This window comes from Remersonia thermophila, chromosome 1 (genome assembly GCF_042764415.1).
Source record: "Remersonia thermophila strain ATCC 22073 chromosome 1, whole genome shotgun sequence".
In the NCBI taxonomy this organism is placed as follows: Eukaryota; Fungi; Ascomycota; class Sordariomycetes; order Sordariales; family Chaetomiaceae; genus Remersonia; species Remersonia thermophila.
The window spans coordinates 253661-267679 of record NC_092217.1 but is presented as its reverse complement, the minus strand read 5'-3'; the positions used below and the strand labels follow the sequence as shown (position 1 = coordinate 267679).

The 14019-nt window shown below is 54.1% G+C and overlaps 5 protein-coding genes across 5 annotated transcripts; 3 read left to right on the top strand and 2 right to left on the bottom strand.

Moving 5' to 3' along the window:
- Positions 1–509: 509 nt before the first annotated feature.
- VTJ83DRAFT_74 (uncharacterized protein) lies at positions 510–4031 on the top strand (the record flags this gene model as incomplete). The annotated part of the gene is made up of 4 exons (XM_071014217.1): positions 510–636; positions 704–1290; positions 1380–2253; positions 2311–4031. The coding sequence occupies 4 exons, from the start codon at positions 510–512 to the stop codon at positions 4029–4031; spliced, it is 3309 nt and encodes a 1102-aa protein (XP_070869427.1).
- A 1035-nt stretch (positions 4032–5066) lies between these two features.
- Positions 5067–5983, bottom strand: VTJ83DRAFT_73 (uncharacterized protein; the record flags this gene model as incomplete). The annotated part of the gene is made up of 2 exons (XM_071014106.1): positions 5067–5426; positions 5486–5983. 2 exons carry the CDS (start codon positions 5981–5983, stop codon positions 5067–5069), a joined length of 858 nt encoding a protein of 285 aa, XP_070869426.1.
- A 4489-nt stretch (positions 5984–10472) lies between these two features.
- VTJ83DRAFT_72 (uncharacterized protein) lies at positions 10473–11273 on the top strand (the record flags this gene model as incomplete). Its single annotated transcript, XM_071013995.1, has 3 exons — positions 10473–10622; positions 10824–10972; positions 11057–11273. 3 exons carry the CDS (start codon positions 10473–10475, stop codon positions 11271–11273), a joined length of 516 nt encoding a protein of 171 aa, XP_070869425.1.
- Positions 11274–12462: 1189 nt separating this feature from the next.
- Positions 12463–12774, top strand: VTJ83DRAFT_71 (uncharacterized protein; the record flags this gene model as incomplete). Its single annotated transcript, XM_071013884.1, has 1 exon — positions 12463–12774. The coding sequence occupies one exon, from the start codon at positions 12463–12465 to the stop codon at positions 12772–12774; it is 312 nt and encodes a 103-aa protein (XP_070869424.1).
- Positions 12775–13276: 502 nt separating this feature from the next.
- Positions 13277–13948, bottom strand: VTJ83DRAFT_70 (uncharacterized protein; the record flags this gene model as incomplete). Its single annotated transcript, XM_071013773.1, has 1 exon — positions 13277–13948. One exon carries the CDS (start codon positions 13946–13948, stop codon positions 13277–13279), a length of 672 nt encoding a protein of 223 aa, XP_070869423.1.
- Positions 13949–14019: the final 71 nt, after the last annotated feature.

Sequence of the window (14019 nt, the reverse complement as noted above, 5' to 3'; positions counted from 1 at the left end):
GCTCGCTCAGACTGCCGGGCTGCCATCTAAGAGGCATCCCATGGTCATGCTCCATGTACACCTTCTGATAGGTTGTCATTTACTGCATTTTTCCAGCCGCCTCGTCTCAAACGCCCCCTTGAATCAGCGGTGAAGCCTTGAAAAGTGTCTGCCCAAGTTTGAAATAGGCCAAAGTTGGCAATTTCTTCTGTCCATTGGTCACAGACCGTGATCTATCCCAGGGGCTGTGCAAGGCCGCATGTGTCTTGGGCGTCTCAACAAGTTGCCTAGTTGCCTAGCTGTCTTCACTGGGTAACCGAATCCAGCAGATGGTAGCTTCGCGGCACTGCCCGGTTTTTTCTATTCAAAAAGGTTAAAAACCGCCTACCATACCCGGGGCATGAAGTGGCAGTTCTAGACAACTCGAATGAACTATCCCTTGACGCAGCCTTCTATGCGCACTATTAGCATTTATTGGAACCGAAGCTACTACGAAGACATTAGCCAACGTATCGTAAACGTGTAACAACATGACGGATACGGAAACAGAGGAGAACCCCTCCTCGGCCATTGGAGCAGAGGCATCCAGCGTGTTAACGCCGCCTTCAGAATCGACCGCGTCCGCTTCTCGGTCGATATCAAGAGCCCCATCAGTTTGTAAGATTTATTTCTCTTTGCTGAACCGCTTGTCTCTGTGGTTGACAGATATTAACATTTGGTTCAGCAGTACTATCCCTAAGCTCCGTGGGGTCTGACGGAGAGCAAGAAACGCCCGAGCGGAAAGGTCCCAAGAAGGACGCAAACAAGACAAATGAAGAAATGGACGACTCAGCGAAGCCAACCAACCCCAAGACGGGAGATACTGAAGAGGAGGGGAGCAAAGAGCAAGACAGCGACGAATCGGAGTCCGATGATGAGTCAGATGAAGAAGGTTCGAAGCACGGGTTTCGGGTCGTCATTAACGGTACCGAAATCAACGTGGAGAGCCACCACGGCTCAAGTCAGTGCTCTGGGGGTCGCCACTGCTTCGTGTTCGGCCACCAAATGCACCACCACATCCAGGAAGAGATGAAGAAGAGGATGGAAAAGATGGAGAAAGAAGCAAAGACGCGCAAGGAAAAAGAAATGAAGGAGATAGGAGATGTGGTTGACTCCGAACTTGCAAAGCTTACAGGCCTCGACACGGTCAGAAAGTTCTTCGATGATCTCAAATTCAACGCTGAGAGAAACAAGATCGTCCGCGCCAACACCAAGCGCGACAGGTACCATGCCATTTTTCAGGGAAATCCAGGCACAGGAAAGTATCAACCTGTAATCATTCTCCCAACACACCACAGTCTGACTAACTTGAACTTCGCGATACCACAGGCAAAACAACGGTGGCATGGCTCTACGCGAAGCTCCTTTATGCCCTTGGCGTTGTGAAATCACCTAGAAGAGTCAAAAGGACCGGAACGGAGCTGACTCACAAGCCCATCCGCGAAGTTCTGGAGAAGTTCAATCTCGATGACGACGACGACGGGGGCGGCGTGCTGATCGTCGATGAGGCATACCAGCTAGTTGCACCCCATGCCGGCAACGCGGGTCGAGATGTGCTCGATACTCTCCTCACAAACATGGAGGATCACTCGGACAAGTTTGTCGTTGTATTCACTGGATATAAAAACGACCTCGAGGCCTTCTTTGCGCACAACGATGGCTTGCCCAGCAGAATCCCCCACGTCATTGACCTCGAAGACTTCAACGATGATCAGCTTCTTGCTATCCTGTTGCAGCTCTTTCAAGAGCGCTTCGACGGCCGCGCCAAACTCGAGGAAGGCCGGAACCAAGTGTATCTGCGCGCCGCCATCCGCCGCCTCTCGGCGGGACGAGGAAAGCGCGGCTTCGGCAACGCCAGGAGCGTTGAATCGCTCTTTATGAGAATCTGCGAACGACAGGCCCGGCGATTGAGACAGACGACCATGCAGTCATTTGAAGATTGCTTGTTCTTTACCAAGGAGGATATCTTCGGACCGCCCCCTTCGGATGTGAGGGAGACAAGTCTTGCGTATCGTGCCCTCCACAAGCTGGTTGGACTCGAACAGGTGAAGGAATCGGTGGAGGATATGATTGATATGATCGAAGAGAACTACAAGCGAGAGCTTGAGGGTAAACGGCCTCTGCAGGTTTCTTTGAGTCGGGTTTTTGTCGGGTCACCCGGGACCGGCAAGACCACCGTTGGTGTCCATTATGGGCGGCTCCTGGCAGACCTTGGCCTTTTGAGCAACGGGGATGGTAATTAAGTATTCACACGAATTTCTACCCGGGACGCTTGCTAACTGATTTTGGCAGTTGTTATCAAATCCCCATGCGATTTCATCGGAAAGGCAGTGGGTGAGTCGGAGGCAAAGACCAAGGCCATTCTCGCCACAACCGTCGGCAAGGTGTTGATCATCGACGAGGCGTATATGCTTGACCCTGGCAGGACGACGGGCAACACCGCAGGTGCTCACGACAACTACAGGATGGCCGTCTTGGATATGCTCGTTGCCGAGGTTCAGGGCAACCCTGGAGATGACCGGTGTGTTATCCTCCTGGGCTACGAGGACCAGATCCAATCCCTGTTCTATAACGGGAACCCCGGTCTGGCCGGCCGGTTCATGTGGGACAAACCTTTCAGGTTTGAAAACTATACTCAGGATCAACTTCTGGATATCCTGATCCTGGACCTCAATTCCTACGATCTCACGGCCGATCAGGCTGCTATCGACGCAGCTATGGGGGTTCTATCCCGGGCGATGAAAAGCCCACAATTCAGTAACGGCAGGGAGGTCAGGAATCTTGTCTCACAGGCAATTCTGAACTACCAGACAAGGCAACGCAGAATCGATCGTAGACTCCGACAAAATGGTGTTCTGACCGCCCAGGATTTCGATTTGCACCTGGAGGACGACGGGACGGCCAAGAGAACCATAACCTTCAGGTCCTTGTTGAACTGGAAGGTGTCAGAGAGCGTCATCGAACAGCTGGAAAAGTGTTGGCCCGAGAGTCTGCACCTCACCAAGCAAACGGATGCTCTCCGGCTTGTACCGCGCACCTATCTTTTCAAGGGCCCGCCAGGCACGGGAAAGTCCGAGGTGGCGCGTCAGCTGGGGGAGCTATGCTACCAGCGACGACTGTTGAGCTCGCCCTCTGTCGTTGAATACTCCGGTGCCGACCTCATCGGTCAACACGTCGGCCACACCCCCCAGAAAGCCCGGGCTGCCTTAGCGCGCGGCATTGGCAAGGTTTTGGTTATCAACGACATCCAGCAGCTGTTGCGGGGTGGCTATTCGAGCGAGGCCCTCGATGAACTGGCATCCTATCTTCGGAAGCACTCCGAGTCGAGCGTCATTGTCCTGACCGGGAATGCGGAGGCAGCCAACTCTCTCATGAAACTTCGACCCGATCTTGCCGCCTTCTTCCACGACGAGATCGTTTTCGATCCCCTCTCTGCCAGCGAGAGCTTGAAGATTCTGGACCATTGGTTAAAACTCAAGGGAGTCCTTGGGCCCTTCTTCGAATCGCCGGACACACAGTCGAAATTCGAAAGGCGCATGCAACTCCTCATGAAGGCCCCTTCCTGGAGTAACGCTTCCGACATTGCCCAGCTGACTCGGCGCATCTTGCGGGCGATTCCGTACAACATGTGGCGCGACGGACCATTCCGCGACGGCCTCCTGTGTCTCACCAACGAAATCCCACACGCTTGCATCAGGGAGATGTACGAAACGAAGTGGTCTCGGGCCAAGACGGCACCGAATGGAGGTGACGCAGCCACGAATCCCTCTTCTTGTAAGCCTGACAACAGCTGCTCCACTCTTGAAGCTCAAGTTCACCAGCAGGACACCACACCGCAGGAGGCAATGGCTGAGAAGAAGGACAAGAAGAAACAGAAGGCTGTGGAGGAGGTATTGAAGGACATGGGAGTTTGTGTGCAGGGCTATCGTTGGAGGAGAGAGGGAAATGGTTGGCGCTGTGAAGGCGGCTCGCACTATGTGTCTGATAGCCAGATTGAGCGGTATCAAGGGTAAGGTAAGGTAGGTAACTACCTGTTATTATGTCTAGGCGGCAGAAGGAGTGGGCGGGGGGTTTGAACTATGACATTGTTGTTACGACTGCTTCCCCTAAAATAGATCGATGATTTTCTGGTTTCTGAACGGTTTGGGCAAGGCCATGATACATGCCACTCTCAGTCTTGCGGAGGGGTGTACCTAGCGCACCAGCCGCCCCTTGTCATCGGTGACGCAGATGGAGTGTGTCAATTTTGCGCCGCCAAGATGTCAAACATATTTGATTGCCGCTCGTCTCCTTTGCCTCTGGGTCTGGGCAAGATTGGCAATGTCACCTTCTGGCTGATAGCAAGCTAAAGCCCATGGGGCGTATTATACAGGCGAGGTTGTGCTTCAGTGTGCTAATCACTGCTTTAATTCGACAAACCCGGATGAATGGCATGTCGGATCCAAAGATGGTGATTACGCTAGTCGATGTCGTCTTAATACAATGACTACGCCGAATAGCCCTACCATCTGCATCTCCAAGGATGTGTCGTGATCGCCTGGTGTGCGGGTTTGCGTGGTGGCCTGGTGAGGTGCAGCCCTGTGGTGGCCTCCAGCAACCTCATTGGGCTCGGCGCGAACTGGAGGGGCTAGAAGGGTAGGATGCCGTTCATTGAACCAGGCATGCATGCAGTCTTGCATCACGGCACAGTTGGTTAGGGCTCATGCCAGTCTAGAACCCGCATTGCATCGAACCGGATCTGGAACCTACGTGAGAACGAAGACCAGTCATCTCTCAGGTGCTCTGCATGTATGACGTAGTGGGGAAGAACCTGTCGAAAACCCAGCCACCCATCGTTTGGAAGCTGTCGTGAGTCTTGCTGGGCTTATACAAAAGATTACATAGTTGCCTGTCCAAGATTATTCGTCGGTACCTGTCATTGTGAGCAGCTGAAGAAGAATGAGGCAAGCTATCCGAGCTTCGAGCTTTTGTGTGATCGGCGCGAACGACAGTAAAGCAAGGGAGGGGCTGAATCATTTCTATTGCTCTTTTACCCTCTATGCCTTCATCTAAAGATACTGGTACACGCCCGAGTTCTTATCCACCGCCTTCGCCACGATCCTCACCAGCTCGCAATCACCACGCTCCAGGTTCATGCCCGTGGGCGCATAGAGGCGCCATGAGCGGCCAGTGCTCGTGCCGCCGCCGGGGAGGGTGATCAAGCAAGCCATCCAGAAATGCGACATCGCGTCCTCGCGGTCCCACACAAAGAAACCGTTCTCGTAGACCTTGACGTTCTTGCCCGCGAATTCGACGCCCCAAACAGGGTCTCCATCCTCGGTCGTGTTCGAAGCGATGGGATCGGTGTAGCGGAGAACGCCCTGGAGAGGGTCGACATACCAGTATTGCGGGTTGGCGACGCCCGAGTTCTGGAAAGCGTGTTAGCGGGGGTTTCGACAGGAAGAACAGCGCTGGGTTAGCCACTGACCATCCTCCCGTGCGGCAGCAAAGCCGTCACATTGGCGTACTTCCCGCAATCCGTCCCGCCCACGGCGGTGCAGGCATGGCACTGCCTGGCGTTGGCGCCAATGGCGAGATATCCGCCGCACGCCTTGACCGTCTGGTTGCGGAACGTTTGCCTCGTGCCCCAGACCGTCAAGGTAAAGGGGCTTGTCGCCTCAGGCAGCGTGCGCAGGATCCCCTTCCCCTCGCCCTCCTTCTTGCCCTTGCCCTTGCCCTTGCCGCTGGGTGCCTCGCACGAGAATTGCTCCGGCGGGTAGCAGCCTCCGGACCCGGCGCATGGTTTGGTTGGAAGGCTGAACTGAATCGGGCAGAGGGTGCGGTTGTCGTAGCACTTGTACTCGGAGGGGAAGTAGGTGGCGTCTCCGCAGGTTAGACGGTCCTCGGCGGCCACGGGGCCGGGGGCGACCAGGAGCAGCGTGCTGCTCGCGGCGGCAAGGAGGCTGACCAGGGATGTGAGAACCATCTTGTTGACTGGGAACGGATGGCTGCGGGCGAGCTCCCGTAGTTTTGCGGATCCGTGCTGCGGGGACGAGGTGTCTCAAGGGGGTCAGGGCTTCGACAGCACGACGGCAGAGCTGAGGATATGTATTCGGGGCTCGGCGGTGCCCTTGCAGCGAGCGGATCTGCGATCGGCACCTCATTCCATATTAACAATTTCGGCTGCCGGATTATCATGGCGGACCGTCCAGGTCCGCCCGGCTGGGTTGCAACTTGACGTTGAAGATAGTGCCGGCGGATAAATCAAGACGTATCCTCAGAACACCCGCCAAGACCTGTATATTGCGGCGATGGAACTCCCTCTCAGTTTCCCGCACACTTTACGGGAGTTCCATCCGGTAACCGCTCGTTTTTTTCAGGAACGCTGAGTTGTCAATATATGAAAGCGCGAACTGCTGGAGCCTGGGTCCATCAGCTACGGTGTTGGAAGGTGGTGATGCTATTCGTGGTGTAATTGGTGGGGCAACGCCATGTACCTGTGAGGATCGTCGGGTTGACCTATGTCCTGCGGGAGCCCAAAAGCATTCCACGGGCTCTCAGGCCAGGCTTCTGGCAATCTGCCACATTAGACTCCCCTCATGGGCATCTTCGTGTATGTATCCCATTTTTGAGGGCAACTGCCTAGAGACTCTCTTCTTTCAGTTAAACAACTGCGTCCAACCACTCTGATCTGCCGTATGCACTCTCAAGGTCAGCGCTCATCACAGTACCTTGGATAGGTTTGCTCAGTGTAAATACTATTGTGGGATAATGTGGGAGGAGATATGTTTTATTGGCCGTGACCACGGGCATCAAGCCATATCAGAGACGACAAGGCATGTCTGATCAACCTGGCATGTCCACCCCTCCGCACTAAACGTGCTTAGGCTCTGGGACGAAGCGTCAATGAACCTCAAAACCAGCTACACCTCCATTCTCAAATGCATTAGTCTCCTAGTCAAATTGCCCGTGTATATGTCTTCGCATGATGATCCATTGAAACGTACCATAGTTAGTCAATCCGTTATAAATGTCCTCCCTTTGGTCGATTTATACGTATGGCAGGATCCATAGGGACTCATACCCTGGTCCTGGCAGCCATCAGATATTCTGCTGGCTCAGACCGCCCTTGTGGGCATCCATTGTATATTTAAGGAGCCTTATGGAGAGGCACACCAGATAGTTGTTTTCTTCCTTTGGAAGAACAGCTTCCAACCACTCCTTTTCCGTCGTATGCACTCTCACAGGTCCGGGCCATCTCAATACGATAATAAAATCAAATCTGATAACCATTGAAAAAGAAAACCTCGAACGATGGGTTCTGTGAAATGTAGGCGTCAGGGTCCCTCAGGGGAATGGCTATTCGTTTCACATACCGTGTTGAAACAACATTGATATATTTTAAGACAGGCCTAATTGGCCCAAACAAGGCATGTCTCCTCCTACTTACTCACGCCGTGCTACCCAAGGTAGGCGCGATGCTTGACGCCTCCAATTACTGGCTGCTATCCCCACCACTACTAACTGCTCTGATCGCTTCCTCTAAGGTCGCCCCACACCTACACTATTAGCGGTAAGCTTACTTCCCGAAGGTAGCCATGGACCAGTTTGCGCCGTTGTCTCCCAGTCCTCGATCCAGAAAACCTAGCGGTGCAAATTTCGTCAGGTGAGGAGTGGACACCCCTTCGTCACCCCTCCGAGGACCCTGACGATTCATCCGGCCTTCTGTCAGATCATGAAGAAGTCCACAGCCGTAGCAAGCCCGCCATCGACAAGTAACGGAACCTCGCAAGCTCGCTGAAACAGGAAAGATATAGTTCAACTACACCTGGTCCTGTCGACTGGCAACGAGGTGAACAAGCACTTTTCACCCCCGTTATAGATAATAACAAGTACAAGAGATGGATGGATAAGTGTCTTTTACGCAAGCATCCTGACCCATATTTCTCTCAAATGTTTCCTTGGATAATATATATTGTGCTGGAGATGAAAATGGAAAAGACATTCAATAGCTCTGGTGCACTGAACCCACCAGAATACCAAAGGTCCCCTCACAATTATCGATCATTACGACGGTTGTACCCCGGATATGGGAGCAGCACGGAGAACGGTTCAATAAAGCGCCCGGTTAATCTCCAGGCGTCATGTGACCAACGATCAAGAACCCAGCCTCCATGCGAGGGCATTGCAAAGGCAAGCTGGTTCATCGTGATCGAAAGTCCCAAAGACCGCATCGGGGACCGGGGTCCCGGGAGACTTGGAGAGTCGGCTTCCCAAGCCGAACAACAAGACGGGATCTCAGGCAAGCCACATCGATGCCTGCCAGGCAAAGAACGAAGGTGTCTTTCAGGTCAAGAATCACGCCGGCCTTGAGGCGAAGCCCCCGACTGGCTCTTAGGCAGCGAGCAGCGATGAGCCCGACACTAAGGGCGACCTGGATTCTATCCTCGGAATGATGGACGATTCTATGCAGCATAGCTGCCAGAACATACCACAGGCGAGAGAGGAGCAGTTGGTTGCATCAGCCGCTGGATCACCACCGCTGGAGCGTCTGGAGGTAACGGGCCTGGGATCCTCTAATACCTTGGGTGTCTTTTCTCATGATAATTATTCATGCATGACCAGGATAACCCGTCGCTCACTGAGACCGCAACTATCTCGGACTCTTGCCTTCCTAACATTGATAGTGCTTCTGTCAATGTGTGCGGTTCACAACGTTGACGCCTCATCTGCCGAAAGGGAGCTTCGCATCCAGCCCTGGGAACGGACAGATGGTCGGATCCTTGACGCCTCCGGTGAGGGTATAAGTACCCCCCTTTGTATCTTCATTCCACTGAACAGTATGCGTGGATGCTGTGGAGATCCACCTCCGGTCCCGGTGCGCTGACAGAGCCTCAAAGTCACAGCAATCGCTCTCTCTGCCACCTTCGTTCGCTCGCCGACCGTCCCGCGGACTCCAGCTCGCATTTTTGACAAGATCAAGTTCGACTCAGGGAGTTCCAACGCTGCCAAGATCGCATCCGGCTACAGCTACCGGTTTGCATGCAGCACGGAACAAGCGCGCGTGGTCATTGCGCATAAGGGTCGGCTGAACGTATGGATTCATGGTGAGGACAATGACGACGAGACGTTTGCGGTGGACCCTACGGGATCATTCAAGGTTTTGCCCGGTTGGACGTGCGTGGTGACGAACAGGCTACTACGATGCTGTGATCCAGATTTTGGTGATGGCGGGAGGGTTAATCTGAACCGCCCATACAAAGCGTCGGCTCTAGCATCCTCCTTTCTTCTTCTAAAATCGCGCTTCAAGGTGTCTTCGGAGGAATGCTGTGATCAAGATTCAAACCACACGGCTTGTTGGAGCTCATCTAGAGCGACAGCGCCGAGGGTAACCGGGAGTCCCACTTACCTCATACTCTTGGATTGGGCGCTCAGAGAACATTATAGACATTGCTGGATGATTCTGTCGGGGGCCTCTTTTCCCGCCTTGGAGCCCAATCATGTCGGCATCTTACCAGTGTTTTCGCCAGACAAGGCTTCCACAAACACCCGCCTTTTTGGGAGGCAGACAGGCAGTATAGGTGCAATGACCAGAGGTGGCCGAAGAACAGACAGTCAGAAAATGCCAGGCAGAAGTACTGTGGGTTCCTTTTATGCCTCCAGACTTTGGAATGGACCATTCGCATCCCATGCTCTCTCCGATTCCTGAGTTTGGCGGCAGACACAAGCAGGCAGTGATCAATGAGCCACAGATGCCTCAGATGACATTTGCTGTTCTGAGGCCTCGGGGCATTCAACGCGGCGCGTTTGCGAGTTTGGTCCGACCAATAATCGTCGCCATTATGCATGTGGTGTTGGTGCTACAAAGTCCGCTTCGGGGCCATGATTGGCTCGCCCGCTCTCGTGCTTTGCTCCCGAGCCTCAGCCCCTGGTTTCCAACGTTCTCACCTGCTGTGGGCCTCAATGTGGCTTGGAGGATGCCTTTCTGTGCACAACTCTGGAGCGGGTGCTGTCAGGCAGGCAAACTGTCCTGCCTATCGGCCTCATGGGGAGCCATGGCTGCCTTGGGGGAATTGCGATCAATCTGTGAGAAGAGCGGAGGCTTAACGTGACGTACTTTGGGGATTGCGGCTTTGGACCCGAAAATTATTTGAACCATGGATTTCTCTGCGCCGGTTCCCAGGCCTTTTCGTGGCCATGGCAGCAGTCCGCCGAAGGATACAATTTTAATCCTACTCGAGGCATCGGAAACAAGTGCGTTCGGCAGAACACGAAGACAATCGCTCAGAACAGTACGTTGCATATGCTCGGTCCGTCAAGGATGCTTGTAGTGTGGATTACTGACACAAGCGCCCAGGAACGAAACGCCAACACCCATACCACTTACACAAGTGCACGCGGCACAGAACCGACACCACCACATCCTTGCAGCATCCTAGACCGCAGGTAGCCCTATAAGGCACGTATCGGTAACGATGTCCTCAGACTATCCTGTCTACAACGCCACTGGGGATTGGTCGTATCCTACGTACGCCGAATACGACCCGGTTTACCAAACCATCAACCCGGCATACTTATCGGCGGTGTCGCCGAGCCCCGCAGATTCTGCAGGATATTACTCGTCCGTTCGTCTCCCCCCTTCCAGGCCTCCCAGCGCCAATTGGTGCATCATCCTTGGTCACACCAGAGAAGCCCACGAGCCAGCCTTGTACGCTTCTCTGGAACCATTGCCTTGTTCTTGTCCCTGAAAACAAGGACCAACAATATATGTCGGCATGGTAGAAGTTAAGCTTTCACAGCATGCTAACTATCCTCAAACCGGACAGACCGCGACCACCACGTATCACTCTCCATCGTCCGATGCCCCCAGCCCCGTGAGGCAGTCCGCGTGGCCCGAGTACCAGGACCCCAATCTGTTCTACTGCCCCCACGAAGGGTGTTCTTCCCGACCGTTTACACGAAAGTGTGATCTTGAGTGAGTACCTCCAGAAGCCGGGAAGCCCCATGGCCATGGCATCGTTCAGCGCCTAAACCACCGTGTGCTGACAGAAACAAACAGCAAGCACTATCACAACCACACCAAACGGCGAAGGTGCGACCTCTGCCCCATGGGCGGTGCTGAAACTAAGGATCTGAACCGGCACATGTGGTCGCACCACCCCGACGAGGCCCGGCGGCGCGGCATCCCCCGCGAGGACGCCGTGTGCGAGGTTTGCGGGATACGTGGGAGGAAGGACAATATCAAGAGGCATAAGGATACGAAAGGGCATTGGTAAGCTGGATTTCTAGTTCCAGTTCTTGCTTCCTTCCAAGGGTGGTCTTGGCGAGTTGCTATTTGTGTGCATGGCATTTGGAGTTTGGTGTTGGGCAGGACTCATAGATGGGTTGGATTGACGCATGTTGGGCCAAGAGGTTGCATTGCTAGTAGTAGGTTAGTAGAAAAAGGGTAGCAGTGCTAGGTATTTGTTAACGGGCGTGGCTTTTATACATGTCGTCGATTTTAGAAAGCACGGTTTCCCCCTTGTTCTCTCAGGTTTCAGATGACTGAACATTTTATGGCCGGTCGGCAAGGCCTCAGCGACGTAAAGGGGTACTGCGGAGATGGGTCGCTTATGTTGCAGTTGATGGTATTGGAAGTGTTGTACGGGGAGGAGCCTTAGCAGAGAAGATTAACAGACCATTTTGAAGATGATTATGGCTGAGAGTTGTGAAGTTAGGCGCAAAGTCGGGGGCAGGGGGGTGAGTTGCCAGTTTCGGAGGGGTTGGGAGGGGTGGCATTCGGATAGGGCTGGTGACATGGCCTGCACGGTGGTTGGATAACTATCTCTCGTGTACATACTTGGCACATAGTACTTTTTACGGCACAGTTGTGGCAGCGCACAAGGGATACAGGAGATGATTGGGGTACTATCTGGAGACCATCGAATGTGGTTACTAGTCATTCAAGGAACTCCACGCTGTCACCCAGCACTACTTTAACACATAAAGGAAGATAGATCTACATGAAATGGTTGACCAAGAGATCATGCTTACGCGTGTCGGAGCAACAAGGCACCGATCCTTGCTCGTATTGTTGATGAGACGTTTTTGACACCTGCCATGGACGGCAAGCGCCCCGCAGCGAGCATCATTGGCGTAGGGCAAGAAAAGCAGTGTGGTTGCACTCGGCGATAGCGCTCGGAGGGTACTGGTGCCCTACGCATCCGTAACGGATCCATGCCCGATTATACCTCGTCTGCTTCGCAGCGCCCCGCCTGTCTAGCTCCCGTCCTGGGCTCACAGCAGTGAGCAAGCGCGGTGAAATAAAAGGCTAAATGTGGTTAGTCCTTCCGCCAATATTCTGGAGTGGATGTGATCATTTACCAAGAACCATTACAACATCGCTGCTCGGAGCCGGTGAAAGCACAACTTCACGTGCCATAGCGACACCGCCATCCACCATCCTTCCCCATCACGACGTCCATCATGCGCATCACGTCCATCTTCGTCCTCGGCGCCCTCGCCCTCACGGGCGCGGCGACCCCTGCCTCGAACAACCCGGGTCACGCTCTGTTCGGCCGTGCTTGTTCCGCCAACGGGTGCCAATGTGTCAAGGGCCTTACTCAAGGTGTCTACTGCGGCAACTGCGTCGTCGGGGCAGGCACCTACGCCATCAAGACGAAGCGGGTCAAGAACCATGTCTACGAGTGCAACCCGAACGGTGGCTGCTGCGATTACGGCGTCGCCAACGATTGCGGCACGACCCGCGCGCGGTGCAGGATGGGATCTCCTATCTGAAGGGAAACAAGACGGGTCCGGGGATTGGTAGGCCAAAAGGCCATGTAGATAATTATGGAACTGAATCCTAGCGTCAAGGCACCCACTCGCCTGCGCGATAAAGGTTCCCCGGATGTTCGTTCTACTATTATCTTGTATGTTATCAGCTTCTGGTCTACCCAGGCCCCGGAAGAGTAAAAGCAGACCGGATGGCATTGCAATCGCTGCTTCCTCGATTCTTGGAGAAGCTGAAGGTCTGATAGCACCTGCTTGTACCCAGTTCCTCGACAGTAGCAGAACCTCCTTTAAATGAAGTCCACAAGTCACCTGGTCCGGATGGTCGGTACGACGCTGAAGACTGTACGCTTGAGAGGGACAGAAAACACATACTTGCTAGATATCAAACCTATGGTCCGCCCATCGACCGGTCAATGCATGGTACATATCGTGGGCACCAATCCTGCCTGTTCCGGTTTGAAGCGTCGTAAAACGCCCGGCGTAGTGGTCACCAAGGTGAAAAAGCCTACGCAGCGCCTCCCAACGACCCTTGCTCCATCGCCACCATCATCTGTCTCATGCTATGTCCAGTACCAAACCCCCCCGGTATGGTACCATACACAGCCTCGGCAAACATTCTCAACTGCATCGAAAACCTCTTTTCTCCATAGTGCGCCGCGATGTCTGCCTCGTCCACTGTCTTGTTCACGCATTGCCACTCCGACCATCGGGTCGCCAGCTCCTCGCACTCGCGTTGCTTTTCCTCGTTCCACCAGTCCGGCAGAAGTCCTTTCTCGCTGGTCAGGCGTAAGAAGTGGCGGAACCCCTCCAGGCCAGACCCCACCAGAGCTTGATCTGGGCCAGGCGACTTGACACAATCGGCGACGCGCAAACGGTAGGCATCCACCAGCGCGCGGTACACGTCTTTCTCGGGTCGGTCGTGGAGCCAGTCGCCGCGATCGAGGCGGGTGAACGGCATAGTGATGGGTTGATCGAGGCCCTTGGGCGGGGAGACGTCGGTGCGCTTGGTTGCATTGTTCTCGATGCCATCCGTTGCCTTGCCGCACGTTTTCTTGTGGGACTTCCAATCCGCCTTTTGGCACTCGCGGGAGCAGTAAGGCGCGATCGAGCACTTGGCACAACGTTTCAAAGTCACCTCGGGAGGTGCCTTGCTGCACGCAGTGCAAGAGTTTGCCATCTTGGGAGATGCTTATGGGAGCGACGGCTGTGAACTTGAAAGTGACTACTACTATGATGGGACAGGATCAT